General features: G+C 46.3%; 1 protein-coding gene across 1 annotated transcript in view; it reads right to left on the bottom strand.

Moving 5' to 3' along the window:
* The window catches only part of snd1 (staphylococcal nuclease and tudor domain containing 1), a 164,660-nt gene that overhangs the window by 114,906 nt on the left and 35,258 nt on the right, over positions 1 to 14,496 (bottom strand). Inside the window, exons 12-15 of the mRNA XM_062382358.1 lie at positions 11,604 to 11,704; positions 9,598 to 9,708; positions 8,030 to 8,102; positions 4,528 to 4,669 (exon numbers count right to left, since the gene is read on the bottom strand). Coding sequence (XP_062238342.1) covers positions 4,528 to 4,669; positions 8,030 to 8,102; positions 9,598 to 9,708; positions 11,604 to 11,704 — 427 coding nt within the window. The remainder of the gene's footprint in view (positions 1 to 4,527; positions 4,670 to 8,029; positions 8,103 to 9,597; positions 9,709 to 11,603; positions 11,705 to 14,496) is intronic.

The following is a 14,496-nucleotide window of genomic DNA, read 5'->3' as shown; positions in this document are numbered from 1 at the left end:
CCTTTATTTATTTCCGTTAAATATTGGCCAGGCTGTGACACGGGCGTACTTCCGAGGGCTTGAGGACATCTCCCTCTTGCAGCAGCGGCACAGGGTTTATGGCGGATGACTGATTTGTCTATAGGCTGATGCAGCTCATAGCCTATGTTTAGGTTCGAGATTGCAGCTCGGAGGGCAGTAAATTTAACACCAATAAAGTGTTATTATCCAAAGTTATTATTCCTTCCTCACCGGCAACTTTATTATGTGGCAGGCCTTAAAATGTGTCTCAAGGCCTCCCAAACTCTCACACACACACACACACACACACAGACACACAAACCCCTTTTCTAATAAACGTGTGAATCTGAGTGAGATGCAATTCTGCGGCTCCAAACAAGGACAGCAATATGTAGAGGTCACGGCGGAGCACGATAACATTTTATTTGCAGACCTTTCCTCGCCGCCTCAAGTTGAAACTATGCTAAACTTTTCCTATTCTATTTTTTTTTTTGCAGTTATTTTTCGGAAGGAAGTCTATATAGATTTTCTGTTCACCTTCTCTACTTTTTGTCTCCGTCCTGTGCTCGCACACGGCAGGAGGTGAACCGGATACACACACGTACACAAACACACAGAGGCGCAAAATACCGTGCACGCCCTCCGATATAAAAAATCCAGACGAATGGCACTGAGCCACCCACTGTGTGATGGCTAATGACTAAAGACTGCTGCTCAATTCACCTTTCTGAGTGACTGTCAAAGTAGCACCCTCACCTGCTGTGGCTTCCGTCTGAAACTCGGTGAAAGCTACCGGAGTGAGTAAACTTTTACAGCCTACTCGCCGCTCGGCTTCAACAGGCCCATAAACCCACATACCTCACATCAATTGTACTTTGTTTTGTGTCTTCTCTCACAGCGCCACCCTCCTTTTTATTCCTCGTCTGTCCTTTCTGCCTCCACACCTCTTCCTTTGCCTCTACACCTCTTCCTTCGCCTCCACACCTCTTCCTTCGCCGCCCCCCCCATCCTTTCATCATCCGCCTATTCCCTCCCCTCGCCACACTCCCAAATCCCTTTTACTTTCGGGGAACAGGATGACTTCTTTACCCTTTATCAAACTTGCATGCGCAGGTGACACCGCGCAGGATCGGCCGAGTAAGAGGAGAAGAAAGGAAGGGTTATGTGGGAGGAGAGGAGAGGGAGCTTCCTTTCAACCCCCGGAGCACACCTCCGGCCCTCTTTGAAGCGCGGGCTTCTCTCGCTTCCCTTTGTTTCCTCACCCCCGTTTGTCTTTAAGCGCTGTCTTTAACCATCAAGGTAAACTTTGGGGAAAAGGGAAGGAGACAACGCACATTGAAGACGCTGAGGCTTTGAGGACAAACTGGCCCTTGCAATGAGTGCGGCTCCGTGTTAACACGAGGACAAATATGTAGCTAAAACAAGAGAAAGAAACTCTGCTGGTTAAACAGGCTGGAAGCTTAAAGATGTGGATTTTGATTTGTAGAGTGAAATCACTCGCTGCTTTGAGATCATTTCATTTGAAAATACTTTTCTTTTTTAATGTTGGCCATTGAAATGAATAATAATAAAACTAATGAATGGGTTTTAATGAATACAGGGTGAAGACTCCATCAACCAATGACCTGTGACCTTTGACCAATGAAATCAAATCAGTTCATCTTTGAGTCCGAGGTACAACTAGTCCCAATTTGAAGAAATTCCCGAAAGATACACTTCTTCAATACGCAAAAAACATGTATTGGTCTAAGTGAACATTTTTGACAAATTTGAAATGATTCACTCAAGGTGTTCTTGAAGTAATGTGTTCACCAGGCAGAACAGGGTTTGTGAGGTCACAGCGACCTTGACCTTTTACCACCAAATTCTAATCCTGAGAAGAGAGCTCATCTTCTCTTTTCACCAAAATGGACGGAGGAATAAGTCATGATGATATTTAACCCCACAGAGAAAGAGCAGCTCATTGTTGTTATGTGGCTAAATGATGCATTATGAAGGTGTCAATATAACCAATCTTCCAATTGAACAGCTTCATCATCAACTGCATCCTGCCGAGAACAACTTAACCACACACACACACCCACACCCTTCAGTGATAATAGGCCTGTTTGATATCAAAGTTAAAGCAGTGAGAACGCAGTGTCCAACACTTAAACAACTGGATTCTCACTGCTCATTATCTGTCACCGATATGCATTGGATTCTAAAGGAAAAGAGCCTCTGCTGTTTCATACACTGATAAACACAAGAGGCTTGGAGGAGCCGATTCATCACGCGTGTGTCCTTTTAAAAACACAGCCACGGGTACAGATGAGGGGAATAAAACATGGAAAGATAACTTTGACAGGAGAGAGGAAGGGGAAGGAGATAGGGCGCACATTGAGATTACAGGTAGACAGATAGGAGGGGGCCTACGGACTTCATTTCATGTATGGTTAAATGTTTAACATCAGTTATCGTGCAGATGACGACATACAGTACATGCAGGCAAACACTGGGGTCGCGACCCGCAGGATATAAATGTTTTATCTCATAAACATTCAACCTCCAGGAGAAGAAAACAAGCTGAAAGGGAGAATGAATAAAGGCTGACAATGAAGTACACACACACACACACACCCCTCAGGGAGCTGTTCCAGGAATCTAATTGGAAGAGAAGTTAAAATTGCAAAAGACGGGATCCTGTGTATCAATCAGCGCTAATGCAGCCTAATGTTTATATTGAAGACAATACTCGTCATCCAATTTCCAGCAGACTCATTTTTTCTTCCGGGGACAACCTTAATCAAACCCGCACAGGGGCCATCAGCTCTAATGTGCTTCTCACCATTTGCTAATAACCCCTGATTGAATTAAACCCATTGAAAACAGAAGGATATATAAACATCTCACACATATCTCCAAGTGTTAACGTTGAGTAATCCTATTAAAGGGGGGGGGGGGGGGGGGGATTGTCTAACATAAAGCAGTGCTATAAAAAACCTGTATGGTCCTATATGCTGATTGCCTATTGGCCGGGGTCATGTCACTACATGGAGTAGCAGGCAGCGGACAGAAATAACGGAAATGTTAATTACGAAACCCATCAGTAGAAAGGCAAAGACAATCAGAAGGGAATTTACGAAATTAATAAATGCATCAACAATTCAGCTACGCATAATTAAACTGAATCCGAGTGTTTATCAGAAGAGTGTGGTGTTCGTCCAGCTGGAAACGGGAGCGGAGGAGAGGATAGCGTCCGACTGAAATGGATGGATTCCATTGCAACAGGAACAAAAGGGTATCATGGGCTGTGGATGGGATGCGCGCTCGCACCATTCCCATGATCGGAGAGGATGTGCAAATCATTGCCGGCTGCCAAGATACAGTCTCGGCGTTTTTTTTATTACTAGCGCAAACTGTCGAGGCAGTCGAGGAGCGGAAACAAACGACTGGACCCGCCATCAAACACTGTGTATTTCATCCCATCTGCATCTGGGCCCAGACCTAACACGGTTGTTTTCTCAGGCTAAAAGACTTAAAAGAGACGACATATTTCTCTCCGGGGCTGCAGCTGTGGATTAGTTCAACTCCCGAGTTGAATCCTCATTATTTTCTCAATTGTTTAGATGCCTGTTATAAAACACAGCAGTTTACATGCATGTGTACTAGAGGGAGATCAATTTATCCGTTAGACAATCATTTCAGCTGATCCTTCGCAGGGGGTATCTGCACCATGAAATCACCAAGAATAAATAAGAGATAATATGAATCTTTTAAATCTATTTATTTATATTTAAATAACGACATATATCGGTGTCGGCCCCCAAAGTCCATATCTGTCAGTCAGGCTCTCTGTACTCTCTATCCTATTCGACTATCGTTCCAAAACAAAGACTGATAATTGATTTTTCAATTGACTGATCGACTAGTTGCTCTGCTTCTGTAAGATCCCGATTCATTACAGTAGCTGTCTTCTGTGCCCTTGTATTACTAATCAGATGAAGCACAAACAAAACAACCTATCAAGCCTACAACAAAAAAAAACTGACTCTTACTGAATGCTAAAGATTCCAACTTTACATTGGAATCTGGAATGAGGAGACCTTGACGAAGGTATAAACGTTATAAACCTGCTAATTCACCAGAGTTCCAGCCTCCTGCTACCTCTACACAGTGGCCTGCTTCTAATGAAGATGCACACTACTCAACGTGGCACAGAGCAGGTTGAGGGGAGGTCAAAGGTGACACATGCTTCACAACAACCCTGGGGATTTGAAGGAGAGTGGGTGGTGGTTGGTGCAGATACCAAGCTGCCCTCCTGCCCTGTCAGGGGGTTGATTGCTGAGCGGGGGTGACGAGGGGCCGACACTCTGACCTCGGAGCCGAGGAGTCACGACGTGGAGCATTCTGCATGTGCTGTACTAACTGCAACGCTCGGGGAAATATACGCAGTTGAACTTTTCCCCGAGCAACGAGGGGCGAGTCATTTAGAGGACTCTGAATTAAGTGGCCGCATCCGGGGGGGGGGGGAAGAGATCTACCCACCGGCAAGGAGGAACGTGATGAGGCAGGTTTCTTTGGGCATGTACAGCTTGAGGCGGGAGCCGCTGAAGACGTACTCGACCACCGCTTCTGACCGGCCGGCCCTCTGCAGGAAGGGCAGGAACTGCTTGGCTTTCTGTGTGTCCTGATGGAGAGAGAGAAAGAGACAGATGAGACACTGAACAGTAAGTACAGCTTTCTAATACACTCTAATGATTCTGGCCTTTGTCAAAATATACAGTGTGATTGTTGTAGACAAACAGAGACACCTCAGTAATCATGTGTATGAGGCAATTTTTTCGAGTGACAAAAATCTATCTGAATGTGGGACCTACAAAATAAAACTCAGCCAAACGAATAGTGACCCAAACAGACGGGATAAAAGTAAATATGCGTTTTTCCAGGCGTCTTTAAATATTGGTCTTCCCTAATGGAGTCGGCTGCACTTCTCACTGACATCTTGAAACCTCATGCAGTTAGAAATAATTCTCGTCCCTCCCTGCCTCCATCTCCTTCTGCAGGGGAGTGAGTCACAGGCTTATTGGTGTGCCCGGGACAGAATTACAAGCGGAGCTAAATCACGAGGATTTCAAGAAGAGCTGGTGATGCAGGCGCAGGGGGGGGGGGGAATTCACAAACGATAATAAAATAATTTACTATGTGCCTACTCCAGGCATGAGCATGTAGGCACAACAGAGCAGTGAGTCACAGACCAGTGTGTGTGTGTTTGTGTGTGTCCATGTGCGGGGCAGCGTTGACATGCGAGTAGAAGCAAAGAGAAGGATCGAGTTCAAATAAGGAGAGTGCAAAAAATGCAGTTTCCATTTTCTAGTGTTGACCGAGAGAAAACAAATAAAGCTGCATCAGAAAAGATGGTCAACACACACACAAACACACACAAACACACACAGTCCACCAGTGGGAAACACATGACATTGTGATTAAAGGGTACGGCGCTTTAGATGCACCAGCTGAACTCCACCCACCTCAGACTGAAATAGTCCCTCGAGTGGGAGACAACTAAACCAAACACCTTCTCGTGCACACAAACACGTTCACCTGCAGCTCGAACTCGCTTCAGTGACAAATACCCAAAAAAAGAAAAAGGTGGAGAGACGTGCGAGAGGAGAGGACCTCATTATGCAACCTTCAGAAAGGTACGAGGTGAGTCAGGTGAGTCGAGTGCTTCATCCACTCTCCTCCCACCACCTCTGTTCATCTCCCACACTACGTTCTTAAACACATCCCTGCTCTATTTGCGACTGCATCCCACTCAATGTACATAATCCCTTTTCTGCAAACCTCCAGCGGCGAGCTGAAGGATGCTGACGTATGGGAGTGTGCGCGTGTTTCCGTGTGCGTGGGGGAATGCGCCGCCGCTGCACGTGTAAAGTTGTGTGTGGGTGAATGTTTCACAGAGGAGCAGAGGGAAGGGGGAAACGAGGGGAGGGGATGTTGCTATTTCCGTCCTTTTTATAAGAATGCTCATTACATTAGCCTAGCCAGACAACTGGTGCATGCGGGTGTGCACACACACACGCCCACCGGCGCTGACTGGCAACGATCCTGGACTGCGAATCCCCTCGAGTCCCTGTTTGGAAACGTACAGACATGTTGGAGCGAGGAGGAGCAGCGTAGAGCAGCACCTGACCTGAACCGATGACAGGGAGGCGCTAATCAGGGAGCGTTTAGAAGGGATCCATGGCATCGATGTGCATGTCACACACAAACACATGACTCAGCACAATCATTTTCCCACCGATGCAGCCTTTGCTGGGTTACTGGGACACGTTTTTTAATGAGTTAGACGTGGGATCTCCGGCTGGAAACAGGGAGTGGCATATGTTACTTTTTGTCTCCGTGTTATTAAAGCAAATCAATTACTTTAACAACACTCCCAAGTCGTTGCCACACGTAGGATATGGTCAATTTAGCCGGGTAAGGGGTTGGAGGTTTGTAAGAGTAAAAATGCACTAAAACTCCCCGAGAGTCGTGGGAGTTACTCAGTCAGCACAACAATTCCCTGCCATAATTATTTTTACAGGGTGTAGACATTTATCTGTGCTGCTGACACAATAAGACGCAGGATGAATGAGTGAGCATCTGGACCCTTGAGGCTTGTTTATGCTCAACGTCGGTTTGTACGTATACGGAAACAGACGGAGCCTTCTGCCCGAACGCTGCTTTCGTTTCGTCCGTATTTGTGTACAGCGTCACGCACCACCGGACATCTAGGGGGCAGTAGAGCCAATAGTTCAAGCGGACGACTATTAAGACACGAGGAAGAAATTTCCACAATGGTAGAACTTTTAATATGAGGTTACTTCAAGCTGCTTTTGCCTCTGTAACAAATCAATCATCACAACCTGCTCCAAAGGGCGCTATATTTGTTGTTGTCGGGAAATTTGCTGCCCTCTAGTGGACGTATTGCTGAACGTAAAGGACAGTAACGATTGAATCATTCGAAACCGACATCTAAAAGGCAGCATAAAGTAGCCTAGAGTACTCTCAGTGTTGAAGACTCTTTATAAATTGTTCAAATTGATGCTGATGCCACTTTAAACAGCAGCTTACAGAGTATGCTCACGACCACCAGATGTAGTGGACCACTCGGAGCCGGGCTAATTTCACCGCAGATCTCTGTGGAGGGCTCAAGTGAGACAGACAATGAGGGGCTAATGTTTCTCAAGTTCCATTTTGAGTCATACGCTGATTATCGAAATGTATACAACGATGGCCATTCAGAGACTGCACGGTGGTTTAAGACTGTGAGACCCTTGTGTGAGAGAGGGGATCATCTGGAGATGGATTTGAAGTTGCAAACAAATAAAAGTGGTCAGGGGAAATAATTTTATGTATGAAAGGGAGTTTGATTTACAACATGAGCAGGCACTGGCTTCCACACAATTAAAATCTGAAGGGGAGCATTACCCTGAGGTCGAACAGACGCCGAGACAACACATCACGGTGATGAAATTTAAAAAAACAGCTTCCTGTGGCATTTACAACGACATGCTTAAAACCCGAATGTGTACCGATCGCTCATTACTCGTTACTCCGATTCTTTTATGGCTTTGCTGCACTAATGTTCATTTGGTGAGCGCTCCCAATCAGGCTTCATTAGCCAAATGATGCCTTCATCAAGCCCTCGGGCAACGTAAACAAGCCAGGACCGAGCACAGCTGATGGTTTTTATTAATGGTGCCGATTATTTTTAGGAGGATGCTTGGTTTCTTTAAGATGAAGGAACCGGCTGCGGGGATCAGAGAGAAAGGAGGTAGTGGGTGATTCAAGGATTATGGATCGTCTTCTGAGATTAACTGTGTGTGATAGAACGAGTCAGTGACCTTTGGGCATTGACACATCTCAGAGTCGCGGGGGTTTGTGTGTAAATGAGTTGAAAATACTCAATTACATCGGTGCATACAGACAGATGTTGGTTAGACACGTCATATAAAAGCTTTTAAGTCCCTTGCGTAGCAAACACGTGTGAAATGATACCTACCCCAGAGATGTCTGCCACTCTGTGAATAGGAACCTCCTTCTTGCTGTGCAGGCCTTTCCCGTTTTTGATGGCCCTAGAATCAAACCAGAAAACACACAGTCACACATCACCAACACCATTATAACACAGTGAGAGAGCACAGGGCTGGAGGCTGAACACACCTGGAGAAATAAGGGCTCTTTGAGTAACTACCGTAGATAGCAGGATGGAAATTTATACCAGTTTCTTTTCCCCGAACTGCCATTACGGCTCAATTGGAAGCACTACAGGGAATTTTTTTTTCTCTTCTCTCCACCATGATAATCTATAGGCTTGAGGTGAATAGAGGAAACGGAATGGAGAGATGAGGAGAAGCAGAGAGACATGGGTTGCTTTCTTTAGAGCCAGCGAGGGGGGTGTAGCAATGATGACCGGTGCTGGCGATCGCTGCCTTAAAAAGCCTCAAGGGCCACATGAGAGGAAAATGACCACTGCGGCTGCTGAGAGGAATAATGCCACCATTAGGTCACTGGGATGCACACACCATTGCTTCTGAGATAGTATGTACATTTATGGAAGCATGCATATATAAAAAAATATATATCTGCGTTTAATAGCCGGGAGGAGGTTCCTTGTAGGCTTCGGGCCATTGGCCTCGTGCGGAGGGATCTAAAAATAAAACCAAGGCTATAGACAGAAAACTCTCATCAACTCTAATAAGACCCCACCAGGGACGGGGGGGGAGAGAGAGAGAGAGAGAGAGGAAGCGAGGAAGAGAGCGCGCGAGAGAGAGAAGGGAGAAGAGGAGACACAGAAGAGCAAGGCCAAAGAAGGACAAAAGTGGAAAAACGGCAATGGTGGAGAAATAAGGACAAAATGTGCAAAGGAAGACAGAAATGAGGAGGAGGAGGGGCGGGCAGGAAAAGGAGGGCGGGCAAGCAGTGACACTGCACGAGAGAAAGGGGGGGGGCGGGGGAAGGGGGGGGTTCGTCTTATAAAAAGAGGCTGTGGCTGCATCTGCTCTACCTATAGCCGAGCAGATCTTAATCTGTGGCAGAGTAATAAAGCACGCACTAAATCTCTCTGCTGCACCTTCACATAATTATATTCATAGGGCCTGTGTAAAGAGAGACTCTGATTTAGCATCCAGCGCATGGCAGAGTATATATATGTGAATCCAGGCATGTATGCTAAGTAAAAAAAAGGGGGGGGGGGGGGGTTGTTGATCAATACATGTATGAGAGAATATGTGACAGCAGTGACATGTTTCCTGGGGCGAGTGCAGCAGCGGGAGGCTACGATAGGCTGAGATGCTCCACCTGTGTCTATTGGATGTAAAAGCAATTTTTTCTTTTTAAAGCCTCAAGGTCACATTCAATTTTCTTCCACTTCCCGAGAGTGAAGTTTGTTAGAGTCGTACACAACTCGCTGCTGGAAAGTGGCTGCCGGTCTGCAATAAAAGGTTTAGTGAGAGAGAGAGAGATGGAGATTCAAGAGTGTAGCTTCATGTAAAGGGGAGCTGAAGGGATGTGTGGGCGTGTGTGTGTGTGTGTGTGTGTGTGTGTGTCAGGTGTGTGTGTGTTGCTCACCGAGCCTCTGCAGCAAGCAGCTCGTCGTAGTGGGAGGAGCGCTGGTCGTCGTCCTGTCTGTATCTGATCACCGTGGCGAGGCCTTTACTGACCAGAGCCTCTGCTATGTTACTGGTGGAGGAGAAAAAGAGAGAGAGGACTTTAATAAAAAAAAAAAAAAAAGAGCTAGTGGCCGCGAAAACAGAATTCTAAGCGAGCTGGCTCGACAAAACAGAAAATAAGGACATGACGAATCCCAAAGGTGGCTCCGCTAAGGAACAAAGGTCACTTAAATGTTGACTTTGCACAGTTGAGTAACCACCTCCTCCTCTTCCTCCTCCTCCTCCTCCTCCTCCTCCTCGCTGTGATGCTGATGTACAGCAGAGAGGATGAAGGGCAGAACGAAGGGGGGGGGGGGGTATTGTTGTACTTAATGCAGCGCTTTGTGGCTAGCCCTTGGACATCAGCGTTCCAGTTGAAGTGTGGGAAGAAAGAAACGAAGGGACAAGAGAAAACCGAGCTCGTGGCACCGGGTGCATTCGCGTGTCCTCGCGTTACCGCCGCTGACGCCGCTCGTTCTCACAGATCAAATGTTCTATTTACCTTTTTTCAGTATTTAATTATAAAACTGAGTTGTCTGCTTCCTGCAACTTATCACCTCTGCATGAATTCTAATGTAGAAACTTCACTAAGTCTCAAGCAGTATTTGCTTTCTTCCTAAAACAAAGTAAAGTCCCTTTTCTCACTGCTCAAAACTCACTGCCACCCACTCACATCTGGCATTTATCTGCAATGGGAATGTGCACTCTGATTTCACTCCCAGTCAAAAATGACTCTGCAGTGGACAGGATGTAATCAGCTCCGATTGGCAGCGACGGAAACACGAAATGGACCAATTTCTTCTGCGTGTTTATTTTGGCACTAGACACGGACGACACGCAATTGAATTCCGGACGTTTTCATGCAGGATGCAACACCGGCTGGACAGCACGGTGACAGAGCTTCTTCGTACATGACTCACCAGGGTAATAAAATACCAAAGGCAAACTCCTCTACTGGTGATGGAAGTTAGTCACCACCTTTCTCAAGGTGAGTTTACCTGCATTTTTTAAATAACATCACATTTCCACTAGTTTTGGTGTAAAACATGTACGAGATTAACCAAGTCTTTCAGCACAGGGAATACAATTGTAAATAATGCATAACGTTGTTAGACAGGGTCATAAAAGGTCAAATCCTCCGTCCTACAGAGTGAATTGGCCCCTGCCCTCTGCTTTCATAAGGGGGGGGGGGGGGGCTTGCCAACTGTTATCCGTGGAGCAGAGCGGCTGGTACAGTTGGCGGATGCTGGGACTGGTCACGAGGCCAGGTCCTGACCTCCGTGTGAGCCGGTTCTCTCCAGCACAACAGTGCTAGGACGAGGGAGCCATGTGTCCACGTGTGCATGTGACAGCACCGGTGCAGACGGAGAAACTCGGATGATAAGTGTCCCTTTCAACGGTTGTTTCTCCGAGTGAGAACAGACGTCTGAAGGTTCATTTGAAGTCAGGCGACATTAAAGCTTCTTCTCGTCACAGACCTGAATAAATTCCAACCCGGGCACAGTTTAATGACGTTTAGATCTGTGCAGAATGCACCTTTCAAACGGATAGACCCGACTCCCTCAAAGCAGTGTTTGTAGATGGAAAATAATTGCCTGCACTGAGACGACCCCTCTCGTGAAAATTAAAAAAAAAAAAAAGAGCACTTTCAGGTTGATCTGTGATTCGTGGGGAGATTAAAAGTTTCCAAAGCGTTTACTAATGACTGTTTTGTGTCGTCTTGCATCCGATGACCTCAGGTTTTTTAAAGTTTTACCCGGGGAGACAAGCTTGTGTGATAAAATTAAATTTGTGAGTGGAGCCTCTAACACTGAGAAATAACACACTGTGTGATCTGTCAGGGAGGACTGCTGGAGACCGAGGGTAGTAAACCTGAATAGAATAATCGAAGAAAAGGAAGTGGATGATGCCGGGTTCATTACTTACATGCCGCCGATTGTGACTGTGGCACAGGTGCGTTCTGAGAAGGCCGGGGTTCCTTCTCCTGGGCCGGTGGCTGCTCTGATGTAGTCCACCGTCACGTTGACCTGAAGCAACAAGAGCAGGAGAAGGGAGCACGTCAAAGAGGAGCCAGGCAAAAAGAAGGCAACAATAAGTGTTAAGAGCGGTTTGAGTCCTGTGTGTGTGTGTGTGTGAGTGTGTGTGTGTGTGCGTCCCGTTTCTCAAACTCACCCCCACAGTCAGTGTGAGTCCGATCAAGCAGCAGTATTAACACACTGTGGTTGTTTGGAGCCCCAGACAAAAATAAATCCAACGCAAGACACGATTAAGTTGTCAGTTGTGTGTGTGAGAGTGTGTGTGTATAGCTGCTTTTAGATATGCAGTGAAGTCGTCACATTGTCCTGGAACTTTACGCAGGAGCTGTATTTGGGGAATGCACATGTCTGACAACTTTTTCGCCAATCCGCAAAACTGAAAGAATACAAATATCTCCGGATGAAAAAGAGGAGCCATACGAGTAAAGATAGACACGTCAACTTGTAAAAAAGGACTGAGACCCTTTTCGTTTACAGCACATCGGGGTCCAAGTCGCTGAAGTCACCCTTCACCTGAAATGCTCCCGGCGCCGTGGACACGTCTGACCCAGACCACCTCCTGCTGCCTCGTTCATATGCGAAAGGCAAACGGCACAGGAGAGGCTGCTTCGGGTCCAGACAGCACTTACAGCAGCTGATGCAGCCATAACGCAACACACAATCGGCAGGTTAAGAACCGTCTGTCAGACAAGTGTGATGGAGGGAACAAATGATGCGGGAACAGGGCGTCACGGCGGGGACACAAGTCAGAGGGAGGCGGCGCACACGGGCCTATTACTGAGACGTGGGAGAGACGCCAGACAGGACACTGAATGACATTGACTTGTTTTTAGCTGGACGGGAAGAGGACAAGGTGACGCGGGCAGAAACAGAGATCCTGTCGAGGTGAAGTGAATGTGAATGAATTGTGCAGCTGAACGTGTGTGTCTGTACTTTAAGCCCAGGTGAAAGATACAAAGGAGAGCGGGAGACGGGTTACGGTTTCTCCAAAGCCACAGTCGCCTGCGCTGCCTAATACAGAATCAAAATGTGTGGGTCGGTTACTGACGTCGCCGAACAATAGAGTTTCACTTCAGTTGGTTTAGCATTGTATAGACAATAGAGATATTGTGAGTGGAGTTATTTGAGCAGTGATATTATCTCAAAGATGAAACCGATGGGACAAAAAGGAAAATTATCATCTCAAATTATCATCTGCAAACCAGCTCCGAATTATATTTAATCATTACATCAGAGCAGGCACAATATTTTCATTCAGATAAAAGAAAGACACCTCCAATTTGTCCATATTAATTTTGTAACCATGAAAATAAGCCATTCTCTGTCATAAAGGAAATAATTCCATCCCGACCTCATCAAAGCTTTTCTTCTATGTCTATTCAGCCTTATTGAAAAGTGAAGCCATTAAAATGAGGAAAAAAAATAGCATGTCGCATTGCTGGTGTGTTCAATGGCCGTGCGTTGACCAGGAGCTGGTAACGGATTGGATACAAAGAAAGCAACGAAAAGCAGGAACACAGAGGTGGAAAAAAATGCGAGCGGAAAAAGAGAAAGCAAACACTTTCAAAAGATTTGAACACAGTACAGTATAAAGCTGGCCCCTTTAAACCGTGAAAGCAGAAGACCAGTAGTTCCCCCCATTAAGCGGGGTGGTGACAGATTACAAACTTTGACCGAGCGACGTTAGATTAGAGGAGTTCCAAACCCATTCTCCACGGGCCATCTAACAGATCTCCCTGATAAGGCAAAGCTATCTATAAGAAGCCCCCAGAGGAGGGCGAGATGGAGGGGAAGAGGCAGTGGATGGATTAGAGAGAGAGAGAGAGAGAGAGAAAGAGAGAGAGAGAGAAAGAGAAGGGGGGGTGATAAGGACAAGGGCAGCAGGACACGAGCAAGCCAGAATTATTTAGTTAGGCTGATGAAATGAGCGGCAGGAGGAGATTCAGCTGGGTGGTATCTGTTGGGGTTTTTATGATGACTGAGTTTCTGTGTTTATATACAATGACACAGAACATAAGACAGTTGCCAATTTATCATATTATCATATCATAGATAGACATATCATCTGTAAAGATGTAAAACGCGTCTCTGCTTTCTCCCACTATCCAGAAATGAAGCCTGAATCCTGGATATGTGGACTTGTAGTGATCATGGTGCAGAGCAGCTTCACCAGTCATGGTCATAACACTGCTTCCCTCATGTTAGTGGACGGGACATGGACCAAACTTACAAGTCAGAGCAGACGTCAGAAAGATTTATCCTGAAGATGTTTTCTGTCATTTAAGGTCGTTCTTGTCCCGCTGACAGGTTTGAGCATGAAAGGTCATGATTGACAGCTGAGACAGATCGTCCCAAATGACAACGTCTGCGTTCGACGGTGGAGACGTGTCGTCCATCTTTATGCACAGTCTGGGGTATCGGCCAATCGCAGGCTACGTTTGAGCTGGAAGGGGAGAGATCTTTGGACATCTTTAAGTCTTGAAGAGGGAAAACAAAAGTCCCCGAAGTGACAGGGATGATGCTTTAGAAAATGAGAACAAGAGGGAAAACAAGGTGAAGTGAGAGGTGTGTGTGTGTGTGTGTGTGTGTGTGTGTGTGTGTGTGTGTGTGTGTGTGTGTGTGTGTGTGTGTGTGTCAAAGAGGTGCTTAAGATGTTGCTGTGTTTTAGCAGGCTGTAATCGCAGCTGGCTATCATTTAATGAAGTGAGCTGCGCTGGAAGAGATGGAGAGGAAAGAGGAGGAGGATGAAGAGGAGAAAGAGGAGGAGGAAGAGGAAGAGGAGG

The sequence above is a fragment of the Platichthys flesus genome, chromosome 23 (assembly GCF_949316205.1).
Source record: "Platichthys flesus chromosome 23, fPlaFle2.1, whole genome shotgun sequence".
NCBI lineage: Eukaryota > Metazoa > Chordata > Actinopteri > Pleuronectiformes > Pleuronectidae > Platichthys > Platichthys flesus.
Note: the sequence above shows the minus strand (reverse complement) of the source record. Positions and strands in the feature narration are given on the sequence as shown.